General features: G+C 37.4%; 2 protein-coding genes across 2 annotated transcripts; one reads left to right on the top strand and one right to left on the bottom strand.

Annotated features, from left to right (window-relative positions):
- The first annotated feature begins 1,942 nt into the window (after nt 1-1,942).
- Nucleotides 1,943-2,893, top strand: LOC122914109 (olfactory receptor 51F2-like). Its single transcript, XM_044260745.1, has one exon. It carries the CDS (start codon nt 1,943-1,945, stop codon nt 2,891-2,893), a length of 951 nt encoding a protein of 316 aa, XP_044116680.1.
- A 13,482-nt stretch (nt 2,894-16,375) lies between these two features.
- Nucleotides 16,376-17,296, bottom strand: LOC122914108 (olfactory receptor 51F2-like). The gene has a single exon (XM_044260744.1). It carries the CDS (start codon nt 17,294-17,296, stop codon nt 16,376-16,378), a length of 921 nt encoding a protein of 306 aa, XP_044116679.1.
- Nucleotides 17,297-18,388: the final 1,092 nt, after the last annotated feature.

The raw sequence follows: 18,388 nt of genomic DNA, 5'->3' as shown, positions 1-18,388 counted from the left end.
TACCTGGGAATAAACCTAACCAAAGAGGTAAAGGATCTGTATTCAAGGAACTACAGAACACTCAGGGACACTGGTTTTAAATACTAACTTTCTTGAGTATTTATTTTATTTAAATTAAATCTACTTAAATTTGTATTGATGATTCTAGACATAAGGGCATTTTTTCCTAATAATTCCACTATCCTTCTATATATAAAAAAAACCTTAAAACTCATCTTTGAGAATTACCTGATACATAAGGATTTTTATTTTTATTTTTGCATATTTATTTTTGAATGATGCCAGAAAACTGAGAAATTGATTTCATTCCACTTAATACACTTTTCAGTCAAATAATTATGGAATTAATCATCTTATAATCTGCATAGTAACTATTCCATAATGACTACAGTACACAATTGAAATTTCTCCATGAGGCCCTATCCATAATCTCTCAAATACTTAAAGATATTAAGTAGTGCCCACAAGCTTGTTTCTATAATTTTTTTAAACTACAACTACACAGAATAAGAAAAAAAATAGTGAAGATTATCTAATTTAGTCATTCTTAATATCAACTTTAACTGACAAGACCAAGGACATGTGCCTTTTGTGAATGAACCCAAACTGAGCAGCCTCAGATAAAAGGTATGTTAGCATCTCAGTAGCCTGTGAGAGCAGGAATAAAGCTGGGACTAGATAGAAATAGTAGCTAGAGATTTAAAAATCAGTAGTCCACAATACAACAGGTAGTCACAAGAGGTATCACAAATTAATATTTGGAACTGGAGTGTTTCAATAACTAAGAGGTAAAATTGTGTATGTATAATACAAATGTAGGAGTATATTCTCCAAATCAAGTGGTTGGAGGCATAGTGGCTCCAAATTCTATGAAAGACCAATGGGATTCCAGCCAATGGCTACTTTCCAGTCTTTGAGAAGCCAAAGAGTAGACAGTTTAGGGTATTCAGAGCACTACCATATTAGCTTAGTGAACATCCCAGCAAGACTTTCCAGTATATTATGGGGACTAGATCATAAAAGAGTTAAGACAACATAGGGAAAGAAGAAAGGAAGGAGAAGAAAAGTTACCCATGACCTCATCTACCTAATAATAAGTCTCATTTCAGATAATACCTAACAGTGGAGCTGAAAGCTCACATGTGTATTTACTTTGATGGCAATGATTGCAGCAACACTAGCCTGCAGATGGAAGTATCTAATATCTGGCCTCTGTACACACAGTTCACTCTTAGCCTAGAAGTTTAATACAGTTGTCTCTGAAAGGCACTAACTGCTGAAAACAATGCTAAGGAAAATCTTCTGTAACAATTATGTGTCAACACTACAGTGATAACAGATAAGAAAATTAAAAATCAATACCAGAAATGTAACCCCAGACTAGAAACAACCTTAGCAAAAAGGATAAGATCTACTGACCAAGAAATAATGAATAGGCTATTTTGACCTGATGTCTCAAATTATTTCCTGAAAAGATTACATGTCTTTAACGTGTATGATAAAGTTCCATGATAATGCACTAGTATCAACACAAATACTCAAAAATATGTATATTCTTTATTAAATAATAAATCTTACTTTTAAAAATTACTATTACTTTGAGATATCCATTAAATTCTTGACGTGTTCAGATTATATTGTTACAATTCTCTATGTAGGAAGTACAGGGAGGAGGGGAAAGAAAATGCATTGGATTAAAGTGGAAGATGACAAAAAATACTGCTGAGGTTAAAAAAAAAACCTATTCTCTTTTGTGAATTAGGAAATATGAATCATGGAGGGAAGTTCAATAGAGGGAAGAAAGAAAGAAAGAAAGAAAGGAAGAAAAAATGATTTTAACTGAGAAGCAAAAAGAAAGGATAAAGTCTTAAGAATAATCTCTAATTTCCATTTCTCCCTCTAGGATATTTTATTTTAAAAGAATTATTCCTCCAAAGTAATCATGTCGTCTTTTCCTAACATCACTTCCACTTCTCTGACATTTTTTCTGACGGGAGTTCCAGGACTTGAAGCTGCCCACACCTGGATCTCCATCCCCTTCTGCTGTCTTTACATGACTGCCCTCTCTGGGAATGGTATAACTCTGTTTGTCATCATCACTGAGTCAAGTCTCCATGAACCTATGTACTATTTCCTCTCTATGCTCTCAACCACTGACTTGGGCTTGTGTATTTCAACACTGGTCACTACACTGGGCATATTCTGGTTCAGTGCAAGACAGATTAGTTTCCATGCCTGTGTTGCCCAGACATTTTTCATTCAACTCTTTACTGTTGTGGAGTCTTCAGTGCTCTTGGCAATGGCCTTTGACCGCTACATTGCCATTTGCAACCCACTAAGATATGCTGCCATCCTGACTGATTCCAGAATTGTCAAAGTGTGGTTTGCCATCCTTATGAGGGGGATAGTGATCCTAATGCCTCTGGTCCTGCTTCTTAAACGTTTATCCTTCTGCCAAAACTACGTGCTTCATCATTCTTATTGTTTCCATCCTGATATAATCCAGCTGTCATGTTCTGACAATAAGATCAACAGTGTTTTAGGACTTACTGCCCTAATAGTTACTGCAGGAGTGGACTCCATCTTTATTCTTCTCTCCTACACTCTGATTATTAAGACCATCCTAAGCATTGCTTCCCCAGAAGAGAGGCATAAAGCCTTCAGCACTTGTATCTCCCACATAGGTGCTGTTGCCATCTTCTACATTCCTCTAATTAGCTTGTGCTTTGTCCATAGGTTTGGGAAAAAGGCACCTCCTTACGTACACACTCTTATGGCCAATGTGTACTTGCTTATTCCACCAGTGATGAATCCCATTATTTATAGTGTGAAGACCACGCAGATCCGTAGGGCCATTAAAAAAGTCCTTTTTGCCAAAGAATCTGAGCTCTGACTCTAATATCTCTCTAGTAATATCTACTCCATAATAATCACTTCCAAGACCTAACATTTAATCAACATACATTCATCTATCAGTGGCCTAAAACCAAAAAAACTAGGTAGCTGGGTAGGAGATGCAGTTTGACAGAATTTTTTTATTTTCAATAGAACTATTACTAAGCTACTCTTTAGAAATAAGCAATAAAATATAGTAATATAATGGGTACCATATATCATGATATAAAATTTGGAAAGCATGAATGACAATGGCTAAAATGAACACTTTGCCCATTAGACCAAGCCTCCAAAGTCATGCTTAAAACAGTAACTCATATCTTTCTGTCTCATTTTGTTTTCTTAAAGTATACATAATAATTATTAAGTTTTGTTTAATCATCAATTAAACCCTAATTAAGCTATTATTCTTCCCACATCTTGATCACCATTGGTTCATTCTTTCATTTTTATCTACTATTGTTAGACACTGCACAATATGATAGGGTGGCAGAGACAAACAAGAAGATATTGTCATAATAGTGAACTATGTAGGTAAGAAAGCAACCAATCAAAATCTGATATACTATGTGATATGTTACAACATATGGATATAAGCAAAAGGATTAATAGAATTTGTAAGAACAACATTTAGTCTAACCTGAGATGATCAGAAAACTATCACAACATGTTGTTTAAACTGTAAAGTTAAGAACTGGAGAGGTCAACTTTCAGAATGGTGTCATGAGAGATTTGTGGACACTCTCCCTTAGGGAAACAAGAATAAACGGTAAAAATTTATATAGACATAGGCACAAACATTTAAATTCTCTGAAAATTTCCCTAAGTTCATACAGCAAAAGCAAAACCACTATTTAAGAAAATCTATTAAATTACTGTAAGAACAGTAGGAGTCTGGGGCACCTGGCTGGCTTAATTTATTGTCCAACTCTTGACCTCAGCTCAGTTCTGAACTGGTACTGGGTGTGGAGCCTACTTTTTTAAAAAATTAATTAATTTTTTTTAAAAAAGAATAATGGAAGTCTGTGGCACTTGAATCAGAGCAAACATTCACCCCTCTCTTCCTCCACAGTGCAGTTTATTGACAGCTACTCCAGATAGGTGTAGCCAAGAACATGGGGCTTTGTTCCCTAGCCCCCTCCCCACCATCATCCCCCACAAGCTCTTAGCATAAGGCTATGAGATCTTCCAGAAAGGGAAAATCACCATATTCTTCATTCTTCCTACTGTAGCTCATGTGTGGAAGCTAAATTCCAGGTGAGTACAATCAAGAGGTCAGTGGCTGTTTTCATGCACCCAGCATTACTCATATGGCAGAAGCTCTATTCCAGGCATGGCAGTCAGAGAACACTGGGGCTTCAAATCAGCCTTTCCTTACCTCTATCATAAGGAACAAGACTCAAGATAATAGAGGCAAGCTGAAAAGGCATATGCTATTCCACCATTCTAGGCAGGTAAATCAGGAGATTAACTCCAAGAGAAGTGGGTTCTAAGGGAATTATATTATAAATCAATAATAAAAATTTGAAAGTTCACAAATATTAGCAAATTAAACAATATACTCCTAATCAATGGGTAAAAAAAGAAATCACAAAAGTGGGGTGCATGGGTGCCTCAGTCATTAAGTGACTGCCTTAGGCTCAGGGCATGACCCCAGAGTCCTGGGATTAAGCCTCACATCTGGCTCCCTGCTTGGCAGGAAGCCTGCTTCTTCCACCCCCATCCCCCCAGCTTGTGTTCCCTCTCTCACTGTGTCTCTCTCTGTCAAATAAATAAAATCTTAAAAAAAAAAAAGAAATCACAGAAGGAATTAGTAAATACATTAAGATGAATGAAAATAAAGGCACAATATACCAAAATTATGAGGTGAAGCTAAAGAATGCTTAGAGGAAAATTTATAGCCATAATGCCTATATTGAAAAAGAAAATATCTCAAATAAATTACCTAAGCATCCAATTTAAATAAAAGCAAACTGGTCTTAAATCAAGCAAAAGAAATAATAATAATAATGATTGGACTACTAAAAATTAATTAGAGTATTAAAAAACATATACATTTTTTAAAAGTCTAGGAGGCACAAAGAACCCACTTCAAAATCAACAAAAATAGGTCAACACTTCAACATATTGTAGTGAAGACTGCAAATTACAAAGAATAGAAGAAGAAATGAAGAGTTTCCAGAACAAACAAAACTAAAGAAATTCATGAACACTAAACCATCCCTGCAAGAAAGGAATCCTTTGAATGGAGAGAGAGCCCAAAAGTAACAAAGATCATCCTTTCTGATGGAGGCAAAATACTCCATAGTGTATATGGACCACATCTTCCTTATCCATTCATCCGTTGAAGGGCATCTTGGTTCTTTCCATAGTTTGGTGACTGTGGCCATTGGACGGGACTGGAAGAGATTATGCTGAGTGAAATAAGTCAAGCAGAGAGAATCAATTATCATATGGTTTCACTTATTTGTGGAGCATAACAAATAACATGGAGGACAAGGGGCATTAGAGAGGAGTAGGGAATTTGGGTAAATTGGAAGGGGAGGTGAACCATGAGAGACTATGGACTCTGAAAAACAATCTGAGGGGTTTGAAGTGGCGGCGGGGTAGGAGGTTGGGGTACCAGGTGGTGGGTATTATAGAGGGCACGGCTTGCATGGAGCACTGGGTGTGGTGAAAAATAATGAATAATGTTTTTCTGAAAATAAATAAATCAAAAAAAAATTTTAATAAATAAATAAATAAATAAAGTAACAAAGATCAGAGAGGAACAGTTACTTTATGGGTAATACGATGGCACAAAATTCATATCTTTCAATAATTACTCTGAATGTAAGTGGACTCAATGGTCTAATCAAAAGACAGAAGGTATCAGAATGGATTTTTAAAAAAGACCCATAGATATGATGTCTACAAGAAGCTTATTTTAGACTCAAAGACAAATCAGATTGAAAGTAGTGGTGGAAAACCACTCATCATGCTTATGGACCTTAAAAAAAAAAAAAGCTGGAGTAGCCATCCTTATCAGACAACTAGATTTTAAACCAAAGACTGTATTAAGAGCTGAAGAAGGACACTAAGGACACTATATCATAAAAAGGGGGTTATACAACAAGATCTATCTATTATAAATATTTATAGCCTTAACTTGGGAACAGCCAAATATATAAACCACTTAATAAAAAAAATTAAGGAGACTCATTGATAATAATAAAATAATAGTAGAGGAATTTAACATCCCACTTACAGCAACAGACAGATCATCCAAGCAGAACATCAACAAGGTAACGAGGGCTTTGAATGACGTGCTGGAGCACAGGGACTGTACAGATATATTCAAAGCATCTCATCCTAAAGCAGTAGAATACACATTCTTCGCAAGTGCATAAGGAACACTCTGCAGAATAGATCACATACTGGGTCACAAATCAGGTCCCAATCAGAATAAAAATACTGAGATCATACCATGCATATTTTCAGACCACAATGCTACGAAACTTGAAGTCAACCTCAAGAAAAAATTTGGAGAGACCATGAATACATGTAAGCTAAAGAATATCCTATGAAAGAATGAATGGATTAATCAGGAAATTAAAGAGTTAAAAAATATATGGAAGCAAATGAATATGAAAACACAACAGTTCAGAACCTTCGGGATGTGCCAAAGACAGTCCGAAGAGGTAAGTATAAAGCAATAACGGCCTTTCTGTAGAAAGAAGGAAAGCCTCAAAACATAACCTAAACTTACACCTAAAGGAGCTGGGGAAAGAATAGCAAATAAAGCTAAACCCAGCTAGAGAAGAGAAATAATAAAGATTAGAGCTTAAAGCAATGACATAGGAATCAAAAAAACAAGAGAATAGATCAATGAACTTTGGAGCTGGTTCTTTGAAAGAATTAATAAGATTGATAAACTCTAAGCCAAACTTACCAAAAAGAAAAGAGAAATAACCCAAATAAAATTATGAATGAAATAGGAGCCAACACTGCAGAAATATAATTATAAGAGAATAACATGAGCAAATTTTATGTCAACAAATTAGACAATCTCGAAGAAATGGATGCATTCCTAGAAACATAGAAACTACCAAAACTGAAACAGGAAGAAATAGAAAACCTTAACAGATTCATAACCAGCAAGGAAATTGAAGCAGTCATCAAAAATCTCCCAAAAAACAAGATTCCAGGGTCAGACAGCTTCCCAGGGGAAATCTGCCAAATTTAAAAAGAGTTTAGACCTATTCTTCTGAAAATGTTCCAAAAAATAGAAATGGAAGGAAAACTTCCAAACTCCTTTTATAAGGCCATCATTACCTTGATCCCAAAACCAGAAAAAGACCCCCCCCGCAAGAAGGAGAATTACAGACCAAAATGCCTGATGAATATAGATGCAAAACGTCTCACCAAGATACTAGCTAGGAGGATCCAACAATACATTAAAAGGATTATTCACCTTGACGAAGTGGGATTTATTCCTGGGATATAGGCATGATTCAAAATACATAAAATCAGGGGCACCTGGCTGGCTCAGGTGGTTAAGTGTCTGCCTTCAGCTCAGGTCATGATCTCAGGGTCCTGGGACCGATCCCACATTGGACTCCCTGCTCAGCAGGGAGTCTGGTTCTCCCTCCCCCTCCAAACCTCCTCCTGTTCCTGCTCACTCGCTCACTCTCTTTCTCTCTCTGTGTCAAATAAATAAATAAAATCTAAAAAAACAAAAAACAAAAAAAACATAAAACCAAACAATGTGTTACACCACATCAATAAAATACAGCACAATAACCATATGGTCTTCTCAATATATGTAGAAAAAGCATTTTACAAAATACAGCTTCCTTTCTTGATTAAAAGCCTTCCACCATTGAGGAATATAAGGAGACTACCCCAACATCATAAAAGCCATATATAGGAGATCCACAAAAAATATCATCTTCAATGGGGAAAAATTGAGTTTTTCCCCTAAGGTCAGAAACACAGCAGGCATGTCCACTCTCACCACTGTTGTTCAACAAAGTACTAGAAATCCCTAGCCTCAGCAATCAGACAATAGAAAGAAATAAAAGGTATCCAAATCAGCAAAGAAGTCAAACTCTCACTCTTCATGATACTCTTGACATGATACTCCATGTAGAAGACCTATAGAAACATCCACCAAAAAATTGCTAGAACTGATGCAGGATTCAGCAAAGTCACAGGATATAAAATCAATGCACAGGAGTCAGCTCTGGAAGACAGTAGGTACGGTCCTCAAATATTTAAAACTAGAACCACCCAACAATTGCACTATCATATATTTATCCAAAGGTTACAAAAATAGTAATTCAAAGGGGCACATGCATCCCAATGTTTATAGCAGCAATGTCCACAACAGCCAAAATATGAAAGAAGTCCAAATATATACACAATGGAATATTACTCAACCATCAGAAAGAATGAAATCTGGCCATTTGCAACTATGTGGATGGAGCTAGAGGGTATAAAGCTAAGCAAAATAAGTCAGTCAGAGAAAAACAAATGCCGTAAGATTTCATTCATATGTGCAATTTAAGAAACAGAGGAACATAAGAGAAGGCAAAATAAAAAATAAAAACAGAGAGGGAGGGAAACCATAAGAGACTCTCAACTATAGGGAACAAACTGGAGGTTGCTGGAGGGGAGGTGGTGAGGAGGGGTGGTAACTGGGTGGTAGGCATTAAGGAGAGCTCTTGATGTAATGAGCACTGGGTGTTATCTACAACCAATGAATCACTTAATTCTACCCCTGAAACTAATAATACACTACATGTTAATAGCATGGAGGACAAGGGGCGTTAGAGAGGAGTAGGGAATTTGGGTAAATTGGAAGGGGAGGTGAACCATGTTAACTAAACTGAATTTAAATTTTTTTAAAAAAACAAAATGGATGAATCTTAAAAACATTGTGCTAATTGTAAACAGCCAATAACAAAAGACTAAATAGTATATGATTCAATTTACATAAAAGATCTCAAATCTACAGAGACAGAAGTGGATGGATGGTTGCATTGGGCTGAATGGGATGGAAGGTATGAAGAGAAGACTGCAAGTAGGATGTTCCATTTGTAGACTATAAAAGTGATCTAAAATTTACTGTAATGATAATTGCAAAACTCAGTGAATATACTAAAAAAATCATTAAATATTTACATATTAAGTGAGAAAATTGTACTATATATGAATTATATCACAATAAACTCATTATATTTAAAAGAAGGAAAAAGACTGGAGGAAGGTGAAGAGAGCACACATGTCCAAACTATTCTCATTCTAGGAAAAGGAGAAAATATATTTGGAATAAAGATTAAATTAATAGTAATACTGGTATGTAAGTATATTCAGTGATCTGTAAATTTCAGGAATCTATGAAAGATAGAACATTAAAATAACACTGAGTGATGAAACTGCAGTTCTAAATACATGCAGAAGAATACATGAAGGAGGCTAATTTAAGTGATGCTCCAAGTTCTATTGAAATGTTCATTTTACTTCTGTCCTACCGGCCATATCCGGGCCTACTTTGTGGCATATTTTGGGCCACAGAGTAATTTGCTTAAGGGTGAAAATAATAAATATGAATAGTTCTGCTACCAAGGCAGGTCTATACTTTAATGCTCTGGCAACATCCAGGAGAAATAGAGAATCCATGTGCCCAGATGAAGAGATAGTCATGTATTGTCCCTCCCTTTCCACGATAGGATATGTCATCCCTTCCTCTTGAAACTGGATATGGTAAGTCTATAGTATGTAAACAATAGCCATGAAAGTATGAACATAATGTATTCAATATATGGAAGACTACACAGTGAAATATCTCTAAAGACAACATTTCAGGTGGCTATGAATTGACAGAAAATAGTCCTACGTATGTGCACCCACACCTGCACACTCACACCTGTGCTAACACACAACACACAGTAGATTAAGTAACAGAATATTAAGTCTAGAATATTTTTGGAAGTGTCCCCATATCAGGCTATACATGAGCATATCTTACAGTACTTTCCATTATGCCCCAGAAACATGAATGTGGTGGGAGGGGAGGGAAGAGCAAAGTTGCTGACAACTGTCTGAATATGTTAGGGGAAGTTCAGACCACAGCCTCATTTCTTCACTAGCCATAGTCCTTAGGCCCATGAGTACTTAGAGATTTCATCTTCATTCAGAAGGAATATACACCAATAAGCTAACCCTTTAACAGAAAATACATAATGTCTGGGAATTCTCTTGGTGGTCAAGGAAAGCTCAGCATCAGCTAGGCCACACCTAATGTACAGAAAGAGATGGGGAGAGAAGCACAATCAGTGTGCATGCCTCAGAAGGCAAAGTGGCCTGGTAAGCATTATGCATCCTTCTCATGCTTGAAAGCAAGACACAGTAACTTCCTATTTGTGGTGACAGAGATGTCCTAGCATGTTCCAGAACCCTGGTCCACTAATAGCTATAACCAATGTGGCAGGATTCTGCCTCTTTGCAGGTTTGCCAGCCACCCTCTGGAGTGTATGTCACGTCCAACCCACTTGATTAGTTCGGTTTCATCACTGCATCAATTTAATGGACATTGTGATGCTCTGTGGGCTGCCCTATCAGCCTCTTCAAACTATTATGAAAGAGGTCTGGAAAGATAATATAGCTCTGGGCCAAGACTATAAATGTCAATAGTGGATAGTGGAGATAGTGGATCTATCCAAGATAGTGGATCCTATCACCTTCCCTCAAAAGAACACTGATTTTGATAGTCACCCATAGACAAGAGTAACTTTGTGTGTGTCTAGGAGTCCAATGGAGAAGTCCCACCATACCACTGGCACAAAAAATCTGGAAATAGATGCACTGGAAAAGATAAGAACAGTTTCACCTTACCTGCATTACACTACCCCATGATGGCACAACTCAGTGCCAAGAGAGATCACCTCTTCCACAGAGGAAAGTAAGAGGATAGTGAGGGAGTGCCTAGTTTTCCCATCTGTGTAGGATGTTACCAAAGGCCCATGTCTTTCTCAACCCACCCAGAATAGTGAGGTGGTCTGCCTGACTTAGGGACAGGGAGAGGCTGGGAGCATTGCAGCTAGGGTTTGGAACTCACAGAAGGGATGCAAATACAGATACTATTAGCCACTTTGTATTCCACTGGTAAAACTTCTCACAAGTTAGTGGGGATGCTTCACCTCAGACCCCTTATCTGACCCATGGGCACTCTCAGTACTGCATACCCCTCACTATACATCCTCTGTGACTAACTCCCTATATGCACCCCTATGGATAGGCTGTGCAAGCTTTTTGCAGATAGCCAGTGAGCACATGAAGAATGCTGGATGGACTTTGCGGGATTGGGAGAAAGCACATGAGTTGAACTAGAAGCACCATTCTAAAAAAAGTGATGAGAGGCTAGCAGCACCCAGCCTGTCTCTGCAGGATCAAGAGAAGGGAAACAATCTTGGGGCCCTTGGCTAGCTCAGTTGGTAGAGCATACCACTCTTGGTCTCAGGATTGTAGATTCTAACCCCACATTGGATGTGGAGGCTAATTAAAATTTTTTTTAAAGGCAAAAACACAAATATTGAAAAATAAAAGTGAGAGGGAAAGAGAGAAGGCATACAATCTTAACAGTAATTCCCCTCCACACAAGGAAACAAAATATGTCCTCAGTAGCATCTGGGCAAAAGATCTGAGTTGCCTCAGAATCCCTAACAAAGCTGACAGGTAATTTTCTTAAGACTCATTTTGTGACCTAACAAGATTGAGCCCAGAAAATATTCCCTACATGTTGAGAAGATGTATTCTGACTCTATTGGAAAAAAATGTTTCACATTTGTCAGGTAGGAACATTTGGTGTAACAAACAGTTCAAGTCCAATGTTTCCTGGAAATTGTCAACTAGGTGCATTCCAGAAGATTATATGCAGAAATATGTGGTGAATTATGGAAGCACTTGCCTATAACTACTAGATACTTTTATTATGATCAGCAGTCCAGATTAGAGCAACTAAGAGAGCCCTTGTCATGACTATATCAAAAACTCTGTTACATGTATATTACCCCACCATGCTACCTATGGAAATACTGTATCTCAGCTCTAAAATAACTATTTTCTACTCTGCTTTGATAAGAAAACTTGGAACCAGGAAGCACGACTATCATTTGCCAGGTGGTTTCCTACTATTTTCTGTTCATTAGAATATGTTAAAAAGAAACTGGAAGCTACTGGAAGGATGAGTATCCCAGCATGCTTGCTTGCTATTCCCGTCAATGCCACACAACAATGCCAAAATCACTGGTTCCATTTTCTAGTTTTATATTTTCCCATACTCCCAGCAAAAAAATCTCATCATGCTCCCTTGGAAGAATCAGAACCAGACACCAGTTGGATGCTTTTCAAGAATCTAACTCTCAGGTCCATGAGAGAGCCTCCTGTGCTCCTAAGGCATGAGCTCCAGCTATACAGTGCCCCTTCACAGCAGTTTGGGTCTTGGATCCTATGTGATCCATCCTCTCAGCTCCTGATATCCTACAACCAGCAGGATAACACCTTCTCGTCTGAGTGTCAGCTCTAGGAAGACCTTCCACCAAGCTTCTAGGTTCTCAAACTTCAAGCTCCCCTCTTTGTTCCCACAGACATACAGGAAGAAGCGACCTCCTGCAGTTATTACCTCTGCTATTTCTGTAGTCTTTTTGTGCCCTCTGTCCACCTAAACTTGTTTATCAAGTTCCTTGGATTAAACACTACCAGTGTTAACCACTGGTATGATTTCTCTCTTCCTATCTAGAGCATATTAACACACCAACTTCAATATTCCTTGAAGAGAAAGTCCAATAAAGCATCACAAATCAAACTAGATTAAAATATTCTGCCTTTGTTTCCTGGTACTCATGAGATTATATTTGTCAAAACCAAAAACACTTACTGATCATGAAACATGACATTAGTACTTCTGAAAAAAATCATACAGATTGTGCTGAATTAATAAGGGCTATTTTTCTTTGGAGACATGTCTAGCAAGAAGTTGCTGCAGCTGAGGTCAAAGAGGTTGATGCCTGTGTTCTCCTCTAAGATTTTGATGTATTCCTATCTCACATTTAGGTCTTTCATCTATTTTGAGTTTATCTTCATGTGTGGTATAAGAAAATGATCTATTTTCATTCATCTACATGTGGCTGTCCAATTTTCCCAATATCATTTGTTGAAGAGAATATCCTTTATTCCATTGAATTTTCTTTCCTGCTTTGTTAAAGAATAGTTGCTATAGGGGTGCCTGGGTGGCTCAGGGAGTTAAAGCCTCTGCCTTTGGCTCAGGTCATGATCTCAGGGTTCTGGGATCGATTCCTGCATTGGGCTCCCTGCTCAGTGGGAAGCCTGCTTCCCTTCCTCTCTCTCTGCCTGCCTTTCTGCCTACTTACGATCTCTGTCTGTCAAATAAATAAAATCTTTTTTTTTAAAGATTTTATTTATTTATTTGACAGAGAGAAATCACAAGTAGGCAGAGAGGCAGGCAGAGAGAGGAGGAAGCAGGCTCCCTGCTGAGCAGAGAGCCCGATGCGGGGCTCGATCCCAGGACCCTGAGATCATGACCTGAGCCGAAGGCAGCGGCTTAACCCACTGAGCCACCCAGGTGCCCCATAAATAAAATCTTAAAAAAAAAAAAAAAAAGATTAGTTGACTATAGAGTTGAAGGTCCATTTCTGGGTTCTCTATTCTGTTCCATTTATCTATGTCTGTTTATGTGACAGTACCATACTGTCTTGATGATTACAGCTTTGTAATAGAGGTCGAAGTCTGGCACTCTGATGCCCCACTTTTGGTTTTCTTTTTCAGTATTCCTTTGGCTATTTGGGATTTTTTCTGGTGTCATATAAATTTTAGGATTGCTTGTTTCAGCTCATGAAAAATGCTGGTAGTATTTTGATAGAGATTGAAATGAATGCGTAGATTGCTTTGGGTAGCATAGCCATTTTAATAATATTCATTCTTTCAATCCATGAGCATGGAATGTTTTTCCATCTCTATGTGCCCCCCTCAATTTCTTTCATAAGTGTTCTATAATTTTTAGAGTATATATCCTTTACCTCATTGGATTGGTTATTCCTAGGTATTTTATGTTTTTTGGTACAACTGTAAATGGGATTGATCCCTTAATTTCTCTTTCTTCTGTCTCATTGTTAGTATATAGAATGCAACTGATTTCTGTACATTGATTTTATATCCTGCTGCATTGCTGAATGGCTGTATGAGTTCTAGTAATTTTAGGGTGGAGTCTTTTGGGTTTTCCACATAAAGGATCATGTCATCTCAAAGAATGAGATTTTGACTTCTTCTTTGCAAATTTTAATGCCTTTTATTTCTTTTTGTTGTCTAATTGATGAGCCCAGGACTTCTACTACTATGTTGAACAACAGTGGTGAGAGTGGGCTTCCCTGTTGTGTTCCTGACCTTAGGGGAAAAGCTCCCAGTTTTTTTGCCACTGAGAATGATATTCTCTGTGGGCCTTTCATAGATGGATTATTGGCTACTGAAGTATGTTCCCTCTATCCCCATGCTGTGGAAAATTTTAGTCAAGAAAAAGGCAAGGAGGGGTGCCTGGGTGGCTCAGTGGGTTAAAGCCTCAGGTCGTGATCCCAGGACCCTGGGATCGGGCCTCATATCGAAATCTCTGCTCGGCAAGAAGCCTACTTCCTCCTCTTTCTCTGCCTGCCTCTCTGTCTACTTGTGATTTCTGCCAAATAAATAAATAAAAACTTAAAAAAAAAAGGCAAGGAAAACAAGGATAAAAATGAACTATTGGGACTTCATCAAGTTAAAAAGCTTTTAACAACAAGGGAAACAGACAATAAAACCAAAAGACAACTGACAGGATGAGAGAAGATATTTGCAAATGACAAATCAAATAAAGGGCTAGCATCCAAGGTCTATAAAAAACTTCTCGAACTCAACGCCAAAACACAAACAATCCTGTCAAGAAATGGACAGAAGACATGAACAGACATTTCTCCAAAGAAGACATACAAATGGCCAATGAAACATGAAAAAATGCTCAGTATTTCTTGGCATCAGGGAAATACAAATCAAAACCACAATGAGATAGCACTTTGCACCAGTCAGAATGGCTAAAATTAACAAGTCAGATGAGGATGCAACCCTCTTCCACTCTTTTGGGAACAGAAGCTGGTACAGCCACTCTGGAAAACAGTAATGGAGGTTCCTCAGAAAGTTAAAAATAGAGCTACCCTATGACCCATCAACTGCACTACTAGGTATTTACCCCAAAGATACAAATGTAATGATCTGAAGGGGCACCTTCACCCCAATGTTTATAGCAGCAATGTCCACAATAGTCAAACTATAGAATGAGCCAAGATGTCCACTGACAGATGAATGGATAAAGAAGATGTGGCATATATACACAATTGAATATTACTCAGCCATGAGAAAGATGAAATCTTACCATTTACATCGACATGGATGGAACTGAATGGTATTATGCTGAGCAAAAAAACTCACTCAGAGAAAGACAATTATCATATGGTTTCACTTATATGAGGACTATAAGAACCAACACATAGGATCATAGGGGAAGAGAGGGAAAATGAAATGCTAAGTCATCAGAGCAGGAGACCATCCATGAGGGACCCTTAACTATGGGGAAAAAACCGATGGTTGCTGGAGGGGAGGTAGGTGGGCAGTGGGGTAACTGGATAATGGGGCATTAAGGAGGCGCATGGTGTGATAAGCATTGGATATTATGCATAACCGATGAATTACTGAACTCTACATATGAAACCAATGATGTACTATATGTTTGCTAACTGAATTTAAATTTAAAAAAAGAAGAGTTATTTTTCATAGGCTGCTTATGCTATAAATATAATTGTCCCTGAAGAGTTGGAAGAAAGTAAAAACACTTGACCAAAAAATTTCAGGTTACTGGCAAAGCAGTAAAACTTGTGTTAAAGGTAACACTAGCTATTATATAAAAAGTTATGGAGGTCTGAGGCAGAGAAAAAGTAAAAATATTTGGAACAATTCCATAACCATAAGTAATGCCAATTTCATGTGCCAGATTTAGAGATAAAATTCAGTAATGGGCTATTGTCAACACACTTTTTATTTTTATTTTTACTTTTATTCCTGCCTTCTTTTTTAAAACAAATAAAATAACACCTCATTTGAAATCCAAACTGGGTCATTTTGGTTATCTAAGTAATTGAAGATCTTTTATCTCAAATGAATAAATGTTAATATCACTGTGGTTGTCAGAGGAAGTAATAATAGATAAATGTAGCCTTAATTTTTCTTTTAGTTCATGGTCTTCTTACTTAAAGCTAAAGTGATCTTTTGAGAAGCTTTTATCCCAAACATAAGTCTCAGCATTTTAACTTCTATAAATGGCATTTTACTCACCTATACAATAACAAAAAATAGAAAAAAGTGAAAAACCCATCTATTCTTTTGTTGCACTGGGCTGGAGAACTTAAAGCACAGCCCTGCGTATCTGTTTGGTCTTCACGCTGTAGATGATGGGGTTTAGCACAGGGGGGATTAGCAGGTAGGCATTGGCAATCAGAGTATGTACATAAGGTGGAGCCTGTTTCCCAAATCTGTGTACAAAGGACAGACTAATCAATGGAATATAGAATACAGCAACAGCCCCAATATGTGAGACACATGTGCTAAAGGCTTTCTTTCTCTCCTCTGGAGATGCAATACTGAGGACAGTCTTAATGATTAAAAAATAAGAAAAAATAATGAAGATGGAGTCCACTCCAGCAGTGGTTATCAGGGCTGTCAACCCAACTGCACTATTGATCCTGGTGTCTGTGCACGAGAGCTTCATCATGTCAGGGTGGAAGCAATAGGAGTGGTGGAGCACGTGGCTGTGGCAGAAGGACAATCGTTTAAGAAGCAACACCAAAGGAGTCTGTATTAGTGTCCCCCTGGTGATGATTGCTACTCCAATCTGTACTATTTTAAGGTCAGTTAAGATAGAGGCGTATCTAAGAGGACTAGAGATGGCCACAAAACGATCAAAGGCCATGGCCAACAGCACTGAGGATTCCATAACCGTGAAAAGTTGAATGAAGAACATCTGTGATAAGCAGGCATTAAAGCTGATCTCCCTGGCATCGAACCAGAAGATACCCAACATGGTGACCAGGGTGGATATGGACAGGCCAAGGTCAGTGGTGGACAGCATAGAGAGGAAATAATACATGGGTTCATGGAGACTGGGCTGGGTGACAATGGCAAAGAGGATCAGGCTGTTTCCTGAGAGAGCAGTTATGTGGAGAAAGCAGAAGGGAATGGAGATCCACGTATGGAAGGCTTCCAGCCCGGGAACACCAGTTAGCAGGAAAATGATGGAAGAGGATGTGGTATTCTGTAAAGTTGTCATGTTGAACTCAAACTGCAGAATCTTAAGCTGAATATCCTGCAATGATAAACTGTATTTCTTTATAATGAATTTGATTTGAAAGTAATTATTTCACCTAGTAAACATTTATAAAAGACAACATCTGCATTATAGAAAGAGCTTATGAAGATTGTTTAAAAAATAAGGAAGAAAACTAAGACCACATCTAATAAAGAAGCAGAAAACAGGAAATGAACAATTACATGAGGATACAGAATTTGTCTATAAACAAATCTAGCAATGACCTTCTTACTTAAATTCATTGTCCATTAAACAGATTGCACCCATAACCTCCTGACTTTACAAGGTATGCAGTCAATAAATACTTTATGAAACATGTATATTGGGTTGTATGAAATTTTAGCTGAACAGCAAACAGTACATACAGGGATTCTGATATAGTAAATAAAGTAAATTGGCTTCTGAGAGCCCAAAAAGAATGTTCTTTTCATCTCTTGGATATGTTTTTGAAGCAGGTTGATTATCTCCAGTCATAATAGCCTATATTTGTTGAGCCACTACTATCTGTTAGTAGTTGTGATAGCATCCTATATGGACATACAATTTATTTGTAGTATCATAACTTGAACTGTACCTAATTAGCTTTAATGTCACATAATTAATATAAGCCATCAAGACCATTACAAATAGAACTATTTGAGGATAAAGGGTCTCAAAAGTAAGTATTAAGGATACTTTGATGTTCTCGATTTTTATTTGGCATCCCAAATCCATTTTTTAGGGCTGCATATTCTACATAATGATGCATTCAGAATATATACACACACACACACATATAAATATAAGCTAAGTTACTCATGATAAGTTCCTAAATTATCTGTACCCTGAACTTCGCCATCTCTAAAGTAATAATGACAGATATATCCCATATATCTATTTTATAATGATTAAATTAGTTAATATATATGAAAATCTCTGGGGGTATTTCACTGTGATATAAAAGTCACCAAGTACTAGCTATTATATTTTTAAAAATTAAATTTAAAATATTGTATAATAATTTCTTTTGTTTCCTCTCCCACATCTATTTGCATGCCACTCCCCCTTAGTCAC

Source organism: Neovison vison, chromosome 7 (genome assembly GCF_020171115.1).
Source record: "Neovison vison isolate M4711 chromosome 7, ASM_NN_V1, whole genome shotgun sequence".
Taxonomy (NCBI): Eukaryota; Metazoa; Chordata; class Mammalia; order Carnivora; family Mustelidae; genus Neogale; species Neogale vison.
Note: the sequence above shows the minus strand (reverse complement) of the source record. Positions and strands in the feature narration are given on the sequence as shown.